General features: G+C 55.3%; 3 protein-coding genes across 3 annotated transcripts; all 3 read right to left on the bottom strand.

The window, feature by feature from the left end:
* Positions 1–4,518: 4,518 nt before the first annotated feature.
* Positions 4,519–6,146, bottom strand: NCS57_00064500 (uncharacterized protein; the record flags this gene model as incomplete). Its single annotated transcript, XM_053050728.1, has 2 exons — positions 4,519–4,999; positions 5,068–6,146. 2 exons carry the CDS (start codon positions 6,144–6,146, stop codon positions 4,519–4,521), a joined length of 1,560 nt encoding a protein of 519 aa, XP_052919243.1.
* Positions 6,147–6,958: 812 nt separating this feature from the next.
* NCS57_00064400 (E3 ubiquitin-protein ligase) lies at positions 6,959–13,494 on the bottom strand (the record flags this gene model as incomplete). Its single annotated transcript, XM_053050727.1, has 2 exons — positions 6,959–7,226; positions 7,283–13,494. The coding sequence occupies 2 exons, from the start codon at positions 13,492–13,494 to the stop codon at positions 6,959–6,961; spliced, it is 6,480 nt and encodes a 2,159-aa protein (XP_052919242.1).
* Positions 13,495–14,375: 881 nt separating this feature from the next.
* Positions 14,376–14,826, bottom strand: NCS57_00064300 (Complex III subunit 9; the record flags this gene model as incomplete). The annotated part of the gene is made up of 5 exons (XM_053050726.1): positions 14,376–14,435; positions 14,494–14,542; positions 14,604–14,669; positions 14,736–14,758; positions 14,824–14,826. 5 exons carry the CDS (start codon positions 14,824–14,826, stop codon positions 14,376–14,378), a joined length of 201 nt encoding a protein of 66 aa, XP_052919241.1.
* Positions 14,827–15,113: the final 287 nt, after the last annotated feature.

The raw sequence follows: 15,113 nt of genomic DNA, 5'->3' as shown, positions 1-15,113 counted from the left end.
AGTACAGTTTGACATGCACGCATGTCAGTTGTTGATGTGCCTGGGTCTGGCGGGCGAGCTGGTCAGGGCGGCTTCGTGGAGATCTGCAACCTCCGGGCCTGGCGGCAGCGGCTGACATGGACCTGACACCACGTTGGTACTGTGCCTACACCAAGACGCGCTGGTGAAGGCCTCAACTCTAATGAGTTGACTCGTTCAGGGGACATGTCATCCTGTGACGCCCAATATGGTTATCCCAGGATCACGCTCCGAGTCAGACTCTTTAGGCTGAACAAGTACCGGTGGCTGCTGCCATGGTGCATCGAACAAGCTCGAGACGACAAGTTATGGGTCTAGGGTCCAGCCCATCGACCCAGCGTTGCTGTGCTAGAGCCGCCAAGTCCTAGTTGCCAATTGGGGCCACAGAATTGGCAACCCTTCATTGTCAGGGTCTTTTCCATGTGCACGGCCTCATGACGGCTCAGTACAGGACATGAATCGACGGGTGCCTTCTACCTAGGCAAAAGTGTTTGCCAGCCAGCCGCCGCCGAATCCATATCCTCAGTTGGCCACTGTCTGGTGATGGTTCGGTGGTATTTCATCTTCACCCGAATTTTCGCATTGGACAGTACAAACAACGGTTGGCGCGTTGTATGTGGGACGTTGAGCAGGGACCATTCACAACCCGCAACACACAGACGCAGCTGCGGCGATTGACGGCCAAAGCCACCAGCAGCACGGAGGCTAATCGCGATGGAGACAGTCTCCGCTTTGAAGGGACTGACGCCCTAGCACTAATGCAGTATGGAAACTTGAGGCTTGTCTTTTCTCGGTGTCCTCTGTGTTGACGGCTGTCTGCTGTTTGGGATCTCGACTTTTTCTGGATGGCACATTGGGACTTGATTGTCTGTCAACTATCCAAGCAAGCTCTTACTTCCAAATGTGAACCGAATCACATGGGGATTCACCGCAATCTTGGCCTGGCAGACGGATCACGGTTGGCCTAGGGCCAGCGGAGCCAGATCTGAGCACAACACCATCACCAAGTGTCGTTGCCAAAGAGAGGAAACGGAAGCTTCACCTCGAATCTTGATTCGCTCCGGGTCCAGATTCAACGGCGAATCCTTTAGTCCGCCGTCGTGTCTGAGCTCGTTTTGGTGGTGTACTGGAACCAGCGGAGCGGAGCGCTGTTGGCGGATCTCGTCTTCACCGCAACAAGCGCCTTCTCACTCGCGTGATGGTACTTGTGTTTTCCAGGGCCCGACCTCTACCGCTGGATGGCAGCCAAGCATTTGATATTCGTGGGGGCGAACCCATGGGCTTTGCTGTGATGGATCACAATGGAGTCAACCCCTCATCGCCTAAGCGCCATGCTACTCATCCCCCAGCCGTGACGTGCAGCCGAGTTATTTCTGCCAACTCAACATCCACGAAACAGATGAAGTGGTTTGGCTTCCTCTCCCTTTGTTTTGGGGTTAGCGTCGATCGTTAGAGAGAAAAAAAAAAAAAAAAAAAAAAAAAGGAAAGAAAGAAATCCGGCCGCACGGCCAACTCCTTCGGCCGTGTTCAAACCCCGTACCACCTGTACGGCATGCAGGGTAGAGATTCTGGCATGTCAGCTGGCCTCACATTCGAGAAGTGTCAGCCGCATCTTGAGGCATGCTGTGGCGGCGACTTGATCAGAAAGAACTGGTGTATATGGGCAGAGGCGGTGAGGAAGCAGCGGTTCGATGGAACATGGTCATCCGTCCATGGTGAACATGTGTGAACAGAGCCTGGCGGAAGCGAAAACACCAGAGTCTTGCTCATCAGCCTCACGAGTTTACACGACTCGGCCGTCCGACAACCTGACCGGACCCAACCCCTACCGGCGTACGGATACTGGTGCACCACCTAACATGACAATCCACTGCCATCCGGTATTACACGCCGCATCATCTGTTGAACCAACCACATGGCGACCAACACGGGTCCCTACCCTATACCGCGAGGTGAAGAATCAGCGGCATCGAGCTGGCGCCCCGGGCAATATTGAGGTGTAGCCGGCGTCCAAGACCAACCTGGGTGTGGTGGGCGATGCATATGACCATGAGCGGGCGCGTATGTATGAGCATCTATTGAGTACTGCAGGAAGAGTATCAAGTTGCGATCCAGACTGACGAAGTGCAGTTGGGTGTGAAGCGAGGTTAACTGGGTCACCAAATACGTGACCCAAACCGCAGTTTCCGGCCAAAGCTATCCCATGGAACCCAGCCGTGTGGAAGAGTCTAGCCCAAGTCCCTAGGCATCGGATGGGCTGGGCGTCATAGTGCATCCCCAGAGAGGGCAACCAGCACAGCGGTTCCACCAGGTGGTTGGCGAGCAGTTGTCCTGACTTGATGAGTCTTTTGATCAGCCAACGACAGGCCATTTCTGGGCTCCTGTGAGGATCCGAACCCCAGGCCCGGAGCAACCCTGCTCGTTGCTGTTTGCTACTGTACTGTACGTACCTACTTTAGGGGTACCGTCACTGTTCACCGGCGAGACTGATCCCGTCCCCCGGGAGGCGGAACCCGCCAACCTGTGCATCTAGCACTCAACATCCGGCCGTGAAGATCGCTCGCAGATGACGAAGAAGGAGGCGAATGCGTCCGACTCGTTGCCTAGTCGGGAGCAGCGCATTTGACTTTGCCCTCGGGTGCCTGCCAGGCACAGGAGATGCCATCCATCCATGATTATCAATACAACGGCCAGTGTGGGTGGTGTTTCGATCCGTGCTCCCCGTGCCCCGACGCCGGTGCTGCGACGCTGCATGCGTGTACTGAACCGTACGCATGTACAGTACTGTACAATATCAGTGTAACTTGGTGCATCTCGGCAGTTCGGGGGTTGCTGTGTCTGGCAAACTCCATGAGGTGGCTGCCGCGTGGGAGGAGTCGGCATCCCATCATGAAAGGCATGACGGACGACAAGCAAGCAGCGATGTCGTCCTCATCTTACTCATGACCCGTCACGGTCGGTTATGTAACCAAGGCAGCAGTCAGACTCGCAGTCATAGACACAGTCACGAGTGATTGAGCTGACGTCTTGATGGCAATATCTCTGATACATGGCTCAAGCCAGACGCCCCCAGAAGAGTCAAGACTTACAGTTCACAGTACAGTACAGGCCAACTCGCGTCGTCATCTACGGTACTGTACAATATTCCTGACCATGTCGTCGTCGTCACCACCGCACATTGATCCAGCAGCTTACAGCAGGTATCTGTACGAATACACGCACATGGGATATCATCCATTGCAAGGCGACGTCCGACCGGTCAAGTCAATGTGCCTCATGTAGTCGATGCCAACTAATCAGCACCTGCGTCACAAGCGTCCGCCAGACACGGCGATCGAGACCCTGGTTTCTGGTTGTCTGCCCTTTCTCTTCAACATTAGCTCCAACTCTCTCGGCTTGACCTCCAGTTTGGCTGGGGTCGCCACCTGCCAACACCCGTATTGGGGAATTGAACAATTTTTTTTTTCTTTCTTCTGCGTGAAATACTTTGCACCATCATCTCGCCCTACTGCAACCATCTGTCCATCGGATCCGCGTGGGGTGGGAGGAGGGAACAGGAAATGCCAGCCACACAGAATAAAGAGGGAAAAAGAGGACCAAGCCCAAGCGAGGCGGGGGCCACGGAGCAGAGCGAAGTGGTTGGCGACATGGACGATGGAAATCCACCCGAGACTAGAGAGGCAGGGCAGGATCGTACCTATCACGGGCCTCGGAATGGAAGAGACAGAAGAGCAGAGAAAGAAGCTAATCATGACGGGGACCGAGAGGAGGGGGCGGGAAAAAAGCCTCTTCCCTCGCATCGCATCGCTTTCCATCTTGACGGCTGCTCTCGTGTGCCAAGGTCCGTAGCCCGTTGCAAAGAGGCCGAAGCCGGGGCTCGGAGCTACCGAACTGTCGAAGGCGCGTTACCGGCGGTTAGAGACTGTCGGCGCGAGTGCAACAGGTTAATGCAAGGCAACCTAGGCAAGCTGCAGCTCCTTGCTCGCAAGCGACGAGTTGAGCAGACCCAACAGGACCGAGGTCTTTCTTGTTTTGATTCTCATCAGGGCACACACGCACGCACACATTGCTTGTCCTCGACAGTACATACATATCGTCTGGACGAGAGACCCATGTCCATAACAAAATCGTCCGGAATTACATCTTATGGTATTCCACTTCGTCTCCGAGAGAGACGTCCTCGCTAATGCTCGGTACACACAATGCCCAACAACGCGAGGCCGCACCAGAAATGTGCAGGTAGAAAAAAAAGAAACACATCAATATCCATGACACCAAACGCCTGCTTTCCTTCTCCCAAGCCTGCCCGGCATGGCATGGCATAGAATGGCATGGCACACTCAATTCCCCATCCATAACCACCAAAAAGCACACATCAATCGCCGACCGTGACACCAGGGAGCAGCCGTGAGAGTAATAAGACCTGTGTACAGCACAGTTGCATAACAGACATAGATCCACCCGTCGTAAAGGGAGTTGAGTCTTCGCCCTGCGTTCCCATCAAGTCATGCTGTACGGTACAATGGCCTTGTCGATGACGGGCTGTCGGCGCGACATCTTTTCGCTTTCGGGCCCCCATTGTGACCGCCACGATGCTTCCTTGTCCACAGCGCTATCAAAGGCCTTTCGGCACTCGGGAGGTAGGAGATCCTTGATCTCATCTGATACTGCGCTCAGTCCCTGGAACGAGGCGAGGAAGTCGGCCGATCCGGCCGTATCGTCCACCCCTGAGGCCGAGATGACACCCGCAGACGACGTCTCCAAGTAAGTGTCGGCGATGTAGAAGTTGCGGGCCATCTTGCCGGGGAGAGGAGGGAACACGCTGCTGCCCCTGGTAGCTTGCTCGTCCTCTGGGGCGACCTGCTCGATGCGGGCGCGCGTCGGCTGCATCGTTGCTGGGTACTGCACCACGTTGGTGTGGATGTCGTACACGCCGGCATTGTTGAGCTTTCTTATGGCATTAATGCCGGCATTGAACGTACTAGGGTGAGACATATTAGTGATGAGTCCTCGACAGAGTGTTGCTATTCGCCAACCAGAGGAACGTACCTGGCCTCGCGGGCATGCTCCAGCATCCAGTTCATGTCATTGACGTTGACCTTGCGCTTCTTGGACTCGACCTTGCCATTGGGGATGGGCACCGAGGGAGCGTTGGTGTGGTAGACGGCGCTGGCTCCATGCCATGCGACGTATTGGTTCTTGTTGTACGGCTCCCCCTCGACAAAGTGATCATCAGGGTCTGCGAGCTGGCCCTCGACGACACCGTCGGCACGAGCCTGAGCAACGCTATAGTCGTCGATGATACGCTTGCCGCCAACAATGATGCGGGCGCCGAACTCACGGAATACAGAGCGTGCTGTTACGATACCTATTGAGCGGCCCTTGTACGAGTGAGGGATGATATCTCGCTCAATCATATCCCGCTTCTCATCGTCGTCGACAATGATCTTGTAGAGCTTGCGATGCTTGGTGAAGAAGAGGTAACTGTCCCTGAAACCGACACATCGCGCCGGTTCTGTCGAGAGCATGTAGAGCCTCTCGCCGCGTCCCGTCACAGTGAATGTGCGACAGCGGTAGTCGCGACCGCCCTGGAGGTTGCCCAGCTTGTCGACCTTGGTCTCGCCCTCGGGGTCCTCGGGCAGCACACACTCGTCATTGGCGATCTCGGCGATAGTACCCTCAGCGTCAATGACCTGTTCAGCCTTGGGCGCTGCTGGACCACCTTTGCGACCGCCGCGCCCTCGCCATCCACCGCGGCCGCGGCGTCGCGGGGTGTTGGCCTCGTCGGCGGGCACGGTAATCATGTTGTCCCAGTCCGGGGGCCGGTTCTTGGGTGGGCGACCGAGCCTCTTTCTTCTAATGACTGGCACAGGCGGCGGGGTGGGCTCCTTGGCCGACTCGTCGTCCTTGTCCGCCGCATCATCGTCGTCGCCAGACTCCTCCTTGGGCTGGTGGTCCTCGTCCTTTTCGTCGTCGGGGTCGGGAACCGCCTGAGGCTTCGTATCGTCAGCGGCCGAGTCGGCGTCGGGCATGGCCTCGTCCTCGATATCGGCAAACGTCTTTGGCGTGCTCTCTGCGGGTTGGGAACTGCGCGTCAGCTTGAGGCGGATCCTTGGACGGGGCGCCATGATGGTGGAGGATGATGAATGCGACGGTTGCGTCCAAGACGCGCAAAAGGAGGTCGAGGTTTGCACTTGCAGAAGTTTCTTTGATTGATTGATTGATTGTTTGTTGGTGGATGGTGTTGGGATTGGAAGGCGAAATCGACGAAACACTTCAAGACTCACCTAGAGCAGCCGCAGCCCGCTTGGCGGCAGCGCGACCTGAACGTCTGCCTGCCATGATTCACTCACTCGCTGCAGTGACGATGCGGCATCCACCCGTCCGTCTATCGAGTGTCACAGGGAAGGAGCCTTTGTTTGTGCGTGCGTGCAAGGCGGGAAAGGGAAGTTGAGGGAGGGAGGGCCAGCCAAAATGAGGCTCAAAGGGGGTGGGATTGGAGGTTTGCGTGAAAGTGTCTGTGTTATTTTTGCGCTCCTGCCCTCGTTGGTTCTGCTTTCCGTCGTTCTTTCCAGCAAGAACAAGGCTTGAGCCACGGTCGAGACGCGCCGCGGCATTCGCTTGACGTGATTGGCCGGAATTAGTGACCCGCCTACAGTGTGTATCACAATACACACTGTATTGACGACACTACTATACCTCTTCTCAGACTCCGGACAATCTATACAAGTTGGTTTCAATCGTAGTAATTGCCATCACTAATAAACTGTGTAAATGCCTCGTCTCTATAGATACTGGAAAGCCCTCTCCATGCTAGGTAGCTAAGATTCGACAAACAAAAACGCAACCTTACACCTTGACCAGACAGTAATCGTAATCCCGTAAACCCCGTGTCAATGCAAGTTCATAAATGCTACCCTCGATGTCTCTCCACCATTCACTACAGAGTATCCCATCCGCCATTGTTGATCTCCGCCTCCAACTTCCGGCTGATCAAGCTCGGCACCCCATGGTTGAGCACCGTGTTGCGTATCATCGAGTCATATCGCTTCTGGTTGAGGAAGAGCTGTCGCCCATGACGCAGCTGCGGATCCGTCTCTCCATACTTGTCGATGTATGGTGCTGGTGTGAAGGACCCCGACAGACGGAAGAGGTACACTATCGAACACTTGCGCACGTTGAGGAAAACTCCAATGTTTCGTTGACACCTGGAATATCCAGTCAGTAATCTGCTCTGTAAATCATCAGATCAAGTGATACTCACCTGCGCATATGTTGCTGCGCGCCACCAATCTTGGTGTACTCTATACGGTCAGAAGAGGTGTCTGTCTTTTGGCAGCATGTGCCCTGGCTGCACGAGAGCTCGCCGCAGAAGAGACAGATGACGGGATCCGCGAGTTCCTTGCCTGTCGTCGGGCACTTCCGCCTCGTCGCCTCGTCAATGAGGGCGTCGTAGTTCTTGGGTAGGCCAATAAGCTCGAATATACCAGGATGGCTCATCATGGCTGACCGAGGCATGTCACTGCTGTCGCCTGGCCACATGACCTGATGCTTGACCCATCCCGACACAAGAGATGACGTCGTCTGGGGCCAGCCGCAAGCAGCCGCGTTGTCTGTGATGGCGGCACACATCTCGTCAAAGCTGGGAACGCGGAGACTCTCAGTCAGGCGCTCTAGCTCATCCGCCTCCGGCGCTGGCGAGATGTGGCTGTTGAAGTCCACGCCGTACTTGACGTAAAGGAAGATGAGACTCTTCCTCAGGAACGTGAGTGCGTACTTCTTTGCAAACGTGTACCAACTCTCCAGCGTATCCACGCCAGGCTGCTGGAACCCTCGGTTTTCGCCAAACTCGACGCCCTCCGGGAACTGCGCTGCATGGAACTCGAGGCCGCACTTGGTTACGGCGAGGGCAAAGTCGGCAAAGTTGTTGATGGCTGGATCTTGAGTTTGCCTGTTGGTGAGATTGCCAACCCAGCTGGCAACAGGAATGTTTCGGCCCATATGATATACGAGCTTCACAAGCTCCGCCAGGTAGCACAGTCGGAGAACGTGCGAGATCTCGGCTTTCTGTGCCGGTACCAGCCCGTACGAGCACTCGACCAAGAACAAGAACGAATCCATGCTCAGCAGAGGCGGATATACATCCAATGGCCGTCGAGCATACGGCGTGCCGGTTCCAAAGTACCGTGACATGAAGAGCTGGCAATGTTGTCTCTCGCTATCCTTCTTGAACTCGGCATCAATCTTGCTCTCAGCTCCACTATTCTGTGCCCCGACCGCAATGTACGACGAAACTGTCTCTGACAAGACTCGCAAGTGTGTGAGAATGTGCTCAGGAATCTTTTCCAAAAGGCTCATGCCCGGTTGAGCTTCCACTCCTCGCTGCTGGACTTCCACGGAAGAGATGGTGAAGCCCACGGTCTTGACTAGTGTATCACTGGCGCAGAGCTCGCCAGCGTTGTCGCCCTTGGAGTCGATGATGTGACTGGTGCGGAGGCCGTTCATGCGAAGAGTGTTTCGCAGTCGACGATATGCTGCTAGCAGCTCTACCATCAACTGGTTGCCATCCGTAGCAGCTGGCTGAGCATGGCTCTGCTCAGGCGTATTCAGGTCAGAGAATGCGTAACTGACGGGTGTGCCCACGGCTGATGACTGCGCCTCGGCGTCCTCCCTTCCCCATGAAGTCTCGGCCTGAGTCTGGGCTGGTAGTAGAGACTCGACAAGGCTTCCAGGAAGACTAGGAGTGTACATGTCGGGGAACGATGGCTCATCCTCGGGCGCTTTGCTTCCGCCGATCCAGTAAGCGGAGCCCATCTGCTTCTCCAGGAAGTCCTCAAAGGGGCCTTGAGACTGAAGGTAGCCTGGGTACGACTCGTCTATCCCCTTCCAGATGATGGGCACGAATGCGTTTCCAAGCGCCTTGCATAGAGGGCACACAAACTCATTCCGACGGGTGTCCTCAGGATGATGTCTGGCGATCTGATGCGCGTGACGCCTCACTGTTGCTTCATAGTAGACCTCGAAGCAGCGGTAGTGCATCATATGCCCACAACCGCTGGCTACGGGACCTGGAAGACAGACGTTGGACGGGAATCCTTTACCAATAGTTTGTCGTTCCGCGAGGAAAGTTTCGCCCTGGACGTTGATCTTCTCCACCATCCTCCTGTTTTCATGGGCAATACCGAATGGTCTGACCTCCTCGGCAGATCGGTCGAGACTGCAAGGTGTTTGTGATGCTTCGCGGACAAAGTCGGGGTCCTGGAAGTCTGTCTGCCGAAGGATCCGGCTCTCGTTGAAAAGGGCAAACGTTCCGTAGAGGTGTCGGTCGTCTGGCTCTTCCTGGCACAATATGCAAGTTCCAACGGGATATTTCCAGTTGTGTTTCCGGTCTTCTGTCTGCTCTTCTTCCTCTTCATCTTCATCCAGGTCCGAACCCCAGTCGAACGCTGCCTGGTTCTCCATGAAGCTCTTCTGTTGCTGCTGGAACTGCGCCATGACCTTGGCCTGGCGACTTAGCGCCGCCTTCTTTCTCCTCTCCCGCTCCTCCTCAGCAGAAGTGTTTGCTGGTGAGGCCGTGTTGATGCGATCAACCGAGACCCCGAGGTTGACGTACGCTGTCTCGAAGGTACGGGGGCGCTTCTGTCGCAATCGTTTGAGAACGAGTGCAATCTTGGGATGAACCGCCTTGAACTCGTCCTTGGTAGACATTATGTTCAAGAGGGACACGATAGTTCTGGAACTTTGTGCCTCGGGCATAAAGTTGCTGCGGCCAAACTTGGTAAGAGCAATGTAGACGAACGACTTTGTCGACTCCTCGCTCATGTCATCGTCACTCGTCTTGTCCTCCAGAATGGCAATCAGGATGAGATGCAGAACCACCTGTAGGAAAGTCTCTAGCCGGGTGAATGGAACCGAAGGGGTAAACTTGTTGGCCACTAGGGGGTAGAGGAGCGAGTAGTAGATGACCTGGGCAAACATGCCTGTGCTGGTGAAGGCGCCCAGGTTCTCGAACAAGCCCGATGGAACTGTTCGAGCCTTGGGCTCATACACAATCTCTTCGGCTGTCTTTCCTGTCCTCTTGGCCATCTTCTTTCGATACGCCATTTCGGATTCCTCTCGCTGGTTCTTGTTGTAGTGCGCGATGTAAGGATCGATCTCCTCAATGAACTCGGGACGCAACTCAAATGTGCCAACATCAGAAACACCCTCGGGCGGCTTAAATGTAGCCATTTCATCCAAGACTCGATGAAAATCTTCCTGCTCCTGATACTTCTCGGGGAGCTTGTTGCAGATCTCATTGAATGACAGGGGCTTAAAGCACAGGACATGAGTGATGTCCCGGCGCATGGCTAGAAGCCTGGACTTGGTCTCGTCCTCAGACGATATTAACGAGGTACGATCACTGAGAAGGACAATCAGGAGGTGGATCATGTCTTCCACCACGTCCAGGTGTTGAGCGTCATCCTGAGCCTCCGACTTGAGCTCAAACAAGCCCTTGACCCAACTCTCCATTCCGAAGCGGTCGATAATCGACGCGAGAACACGGCTGGGGTTGCAGACCACCAAGGCAGTTTGCAGAAGGAATATGTCTCGGTGGTGCGAAACATCTCGTTGACCAACGCCGCGGTATGTGCTTGCTTGGTGCCGTAGGCTGATTCCGTTTCTAACCCACATATTGGCCTTGATCTGAGCAAGCCAGGCACATACACGGAGAGGGAAATCGAAGGCTGCAATGAGATAGTCCTCAGAGGTGAAGTCTTTTCTTGGCACCTGAGGCCTGCCCATCAACTTGGGTTTGGACTTGAGCTCCTGCTGCGTGAAGCTCATCAGAGTTCTCATGGTAGAGGCAGGAAGCGATCGTCCGCACTCAATGAGCCAGGACAGGGTGTAGTGAAGGGCGTGATGGAAGCTAATGGCATCCTTCTCGACGACAAACTTGACCACGTCATAAGAAGCAGCCTCGGTATCGAACTCAAAGTCGCTGAGATTCTTGAACTGAACCTCATCCTTGATTTCACCTTGCTTGAACCGGTGGCGTTCTGCACCGATCGAGTTGAGGATCACCGTCTTTGCTGTGAAGCGGATGGCTCGTTGGAGGTAATGGATCTCGTCAGATGGGCAGTTGCGGAATGCCTCGGCGAGGTTTCGAGCCTGCAGGTTGATCTGTCTCGTCACAAGCGAGGCAGTAATCCATGAATCGGCCTCATATTCCACATGCTCGACCACCGCTCGAACATTGGGGCCAATGCACTGGTGAAGCTTGACAAGATCAAGGAACTGCATGAGGTACCGGGGCTCGCATCGCACGCGCTCTTGGACATGAGGCGCACCAAACAAGTACTTCAAGTCCTGGTAGAAATGATACATTCGCCTGTTGGTAACAGAGCCACTCTCGAAGGCGAGGACGGCGTCAGGAGACACATCCCAGGGGTGTCCGACTTGACGCGTTGTTAGGAAGGTGTAGAGAATCGCCAGCAGGCTGGTCATGAAGTTTCCGCGTTCAACAACCTCGGCGGTGATTGAGGGAGTCGTCAGCATCTGAAGAGAGAGGTTGATGATAGAGTGGTCCGGTTCTCGGTCTCCAACCAGGTAGAGCTGAGCCAGAATCGTGTACAAGCTCGCGAATCTGAGAGCCAACACTCGCTTGAACTCGGGAATCTGGACAACAGTGGATATGTATAGGGCCCGAAGATCATTCCTAACTTTCTTCCACATGCGCAGATCGAAAACTAGAAGCCAGTCGAGACGGACACGTCGAAAGACATCCTCGGCCGGGGGCACATTCTCACGCTGTGTGTAAATTGTGGGTGTCTCGATCCAGTAGCGTCCAGGTCGAGCTGTCAGTTTCTCGGTCTTGCCAGGCGTCTTTGGGATTTCGGCATTTGCTTTGGCGTAGATCGAGGGTGCAACGAGGGGCTCGGCCGTATCCGAGTCGGAGGGTGTCGCTTCTCTATCTCGCGTTGTAGTACGAGTCTGAGTCTGCCCCTGAGTCTGCCCCTGGGCCTGGGCCTGAGCAGGGGGAGGTGGAGGAGGGGGAGGATATCCAGCCATGGTGGCCTCGTCTTCTTCCAGAGCCTGGTCGTTGTCTCTCCAGTTGACGCCAAGATCTCCAACTTCTCCTCGATCTACCATCATCACATCGTCATCTTCATCTTCGTCACCCCCAGCCACGGAACTGGACGGCGAATGATGGCCTTGGTCGTCCATGTCGGCGTCGAGATCGTCGTCTTCGTCATCATCGTCGTCGTCGTCGTCGTCGTCAATTTCTATTTGAAGACCATTGCCTCCAGCAGCAGCTTGCAAGGCCAAGATGAAACGCGCATTCATGCCGTCGAACCGGCGTCGGTTCGCAACTGCCTGGTCATCCTCCTCCTCATCGTCGATAAGGCCCAGCGTATGAGTTGCCGCGCTGCCCTGACGCCATGGCTTCATGACCTCCTCGCAGACGGTGCGACGAAGAATGTGAGTATCATGGCCGACGGTGCAGCCGGAGATGTCACTCAGCCATTCCACGAGGGTTCCACACATCTGCTCTCGAAAAGTATCTCTTGCAGATCGAATCGTGACCGTTACTCTTATCGCCTCCATTATAGTCGCCATGTGTAGGAGTCGGTCAATCTCGGATGAATATGTCAAGATGCTCCGTCCTATGGCATCCGTCTCCCAAGCATTCTCGGCTGCAGCCCTCCGGCTCTTGCGGCAGGCCCTTGCGACCTGGTCCTGCACCTCCTGAACGGTGTGCTTCTCGTCGTTCCACAGGATAAGCGCAAACTCGTTGCACGGCTCGGCGTCTGGGCCATAGTAGTGTGAGGACAGACGTGAAGACTGTTCATCCTCGAGTATCGACTCCTCAGTCTTGGCTTGGCGTAGCTGCTCCGGTGAGCAAGAGATGACGTCGCAGATATAGTCAAAGACCCGGCCGATGGTCATCTGTAGGTTCGCCACGAGATCCTCGGGCAGGCCAGCTGCCTCCTTTCCCTTCCCTTTATCGGCGCCCGCCTGCAGGTCGGAGTGGATGGTGCAGAACATGGGATTCCGCCAGGCCTCGTCGTCTCCGCAATCGCAGCAGCCGCTGTTTCCCACAGAAATCTGTATCCGAACCATGTGCCCGGTGTGATCGGTCGAATCGAAGCAGCGTGCACACAGGCAGCAGGTCTCGTCGGTGCCGCAGGTCCGGCATGTGTAGTTCGCCTCGCCAGGCTTGAAGATGTGCCCGCATCGTTTCCCCCGCGCAGCCTCGGTGTATTCGGCACCCTCGACAGCACCCTGGGCGTCACTCAGTTTGAGGGTATCCCCAGGCCTGCCCTCGGGGAAGAGCAGGCGCATGTATTCGCTGCTGCCGCCCGCCAGAGACCAAAACAAGCTCCGCAGCAGCTCCCGCGAGGCCTCCTCGGTGTATCGATAGTTGAAGTGGGCGGGCAGCCCCGCCAAGAACTGGCAGAGCTGCTGCTCCTGCGTCGACATGTTGTGATCCATGGTCAGACCAACTTCATGGTAGGCCTTTTCGGGTTGGGTGAGGTGAAATGGGGAAGCAAGAAGAGAGGCGGTTGCGGTGTCGGCGATGTCGTCAGGCAGGCAGATAGATAGTAATAGCAATGGAAGTGGGGGATCCGCAAATATTGGAGAAAGGTCGGTGGAACAGCTGAAAGCTGCCGCAAGCGATAACTAACGGTCGAGTCAGCGCTCAAAATCCTGTGCAGAAGCAAAAGACAGCTGTACTATTCTCAAGATGCGTGCCAAGAGGCGAATGAATCAAATCAATGGATTAAAAATCCGGGTCGATGTTGGAGTGTGCTCGAGACGGGCGGGCTGGGCTTATTCAGCTTGGATGGATGGAGGTTAAAGCCCACATTCACAGGCTTGTATCCTGAGGCTCGAGGTGTGATGGAACGGTTGCTTGCCTGCGTGTTTGGCGTGGCAGGTCTTGCCCCTCAGGTGCCGGTTCCAGGTTGCAGGGCTGCCGACGTCAGTTGCGACCTTGAATGCCTCAGAGACTTGCGTGGCCCTCTTTTTCCTGCAACATGGACGGCAGATGAAAGGCGAAAGCAATGATTGCCACAGGCGGCATTGATGAGTCAGACAAAACGAGTTTCATTCAATGGACGGGATGCATGTTTTGACACGGGCGGGAGGCGACATTGGAGACGCCGCTCATAACAGTGGCCTGGCCAATCTCCCACGGCCTCCAAAGACAGCCTGGGATGGAAAGGAAGCGGGAATGCCATCCAGGACATAGGGAAACGTTGATGTGTGAAATCCTGCCTCTAATTCTCCTCTAATTTGTACACGGCTACTGGCACAGAATCAATCCCTCGCCCGTTGCTCGATGGGTAATCACGTCGTCGGTCGGCCTCTCTTTATTCCTCATCCTCGTCGCCGCCCTCGATGAACTTGTGTCGGATGTCCTTCCATTGTCGCTGCAGCCACTGTTAGCAACCCAAATCTCTCTCATATTTGCCGTGATACAAGACGTACGCCTCGGTTGTGGTTGTCCCAAACCTTGTCCATGACGTTGTTGAAGCCCCTGTATCGCAATCAGCATCTCGTTCCCGCTGGCCCGGCGGCGGGCGGAGAGCAGTCCTTACACCTCCCAGGCGAAGCCGGCAGTGAAGACGGTCGCGAGCATAAGGTAGTTGGTGGAGAACAGGCTCCTGTGAAGCAATTCGTATTAGCATCGGGCGTTGTCGGTCTCGTCGTCTCGTCGTCGGTGGACTTGCCTGTAGAGGGTGCTGGTGATGGCCTGTGAGGGTGCGCGATTAGCCGGTACGCTCGGAGGAGGGGGCTGAAAGGGTGCGAGGCACTTACCATCTTGGATATCGAGCGCAATTGAGCGTCTGGGACACGACTTCAAGTGGGTGATGGACGTCTGCGACCGGCAATTTGAGGCTTCGGTTGAAGGTTGGAGAGGGTCTAGAGATTGTCAGGCCAGGAAATTCGCGAAGTTCCGGGGACAGCTTTAGGTCGCTCCTGATTGGCTGCCTTCACCAGCGATTCCGAGCCCCACTTTTCTCTCGGCTCTTGAGCATTCAACCTCAACTCGAAGTTATTGCCATCAACATCAACTTACATTTCAATTCTTCATCTTTGATGAGAAT

Source organism: Fusarium keratoplasticum, chromosome 1 (assembly GCF_025433545.1).
Source record: "Fusarium keratoplasticum isolate Fu6.1 chromosome 1, whole genome shotgun sequence".
NCBI lineage: Eukaryota > Fungi > Ascomycota > Sordariomycetes > Hypocreales > Nectriaceae > Fusarium > Fusarium keratoplasticum.
This window is presented reverse-complemented; position numbering and strand designations above follow the sequence as displayed.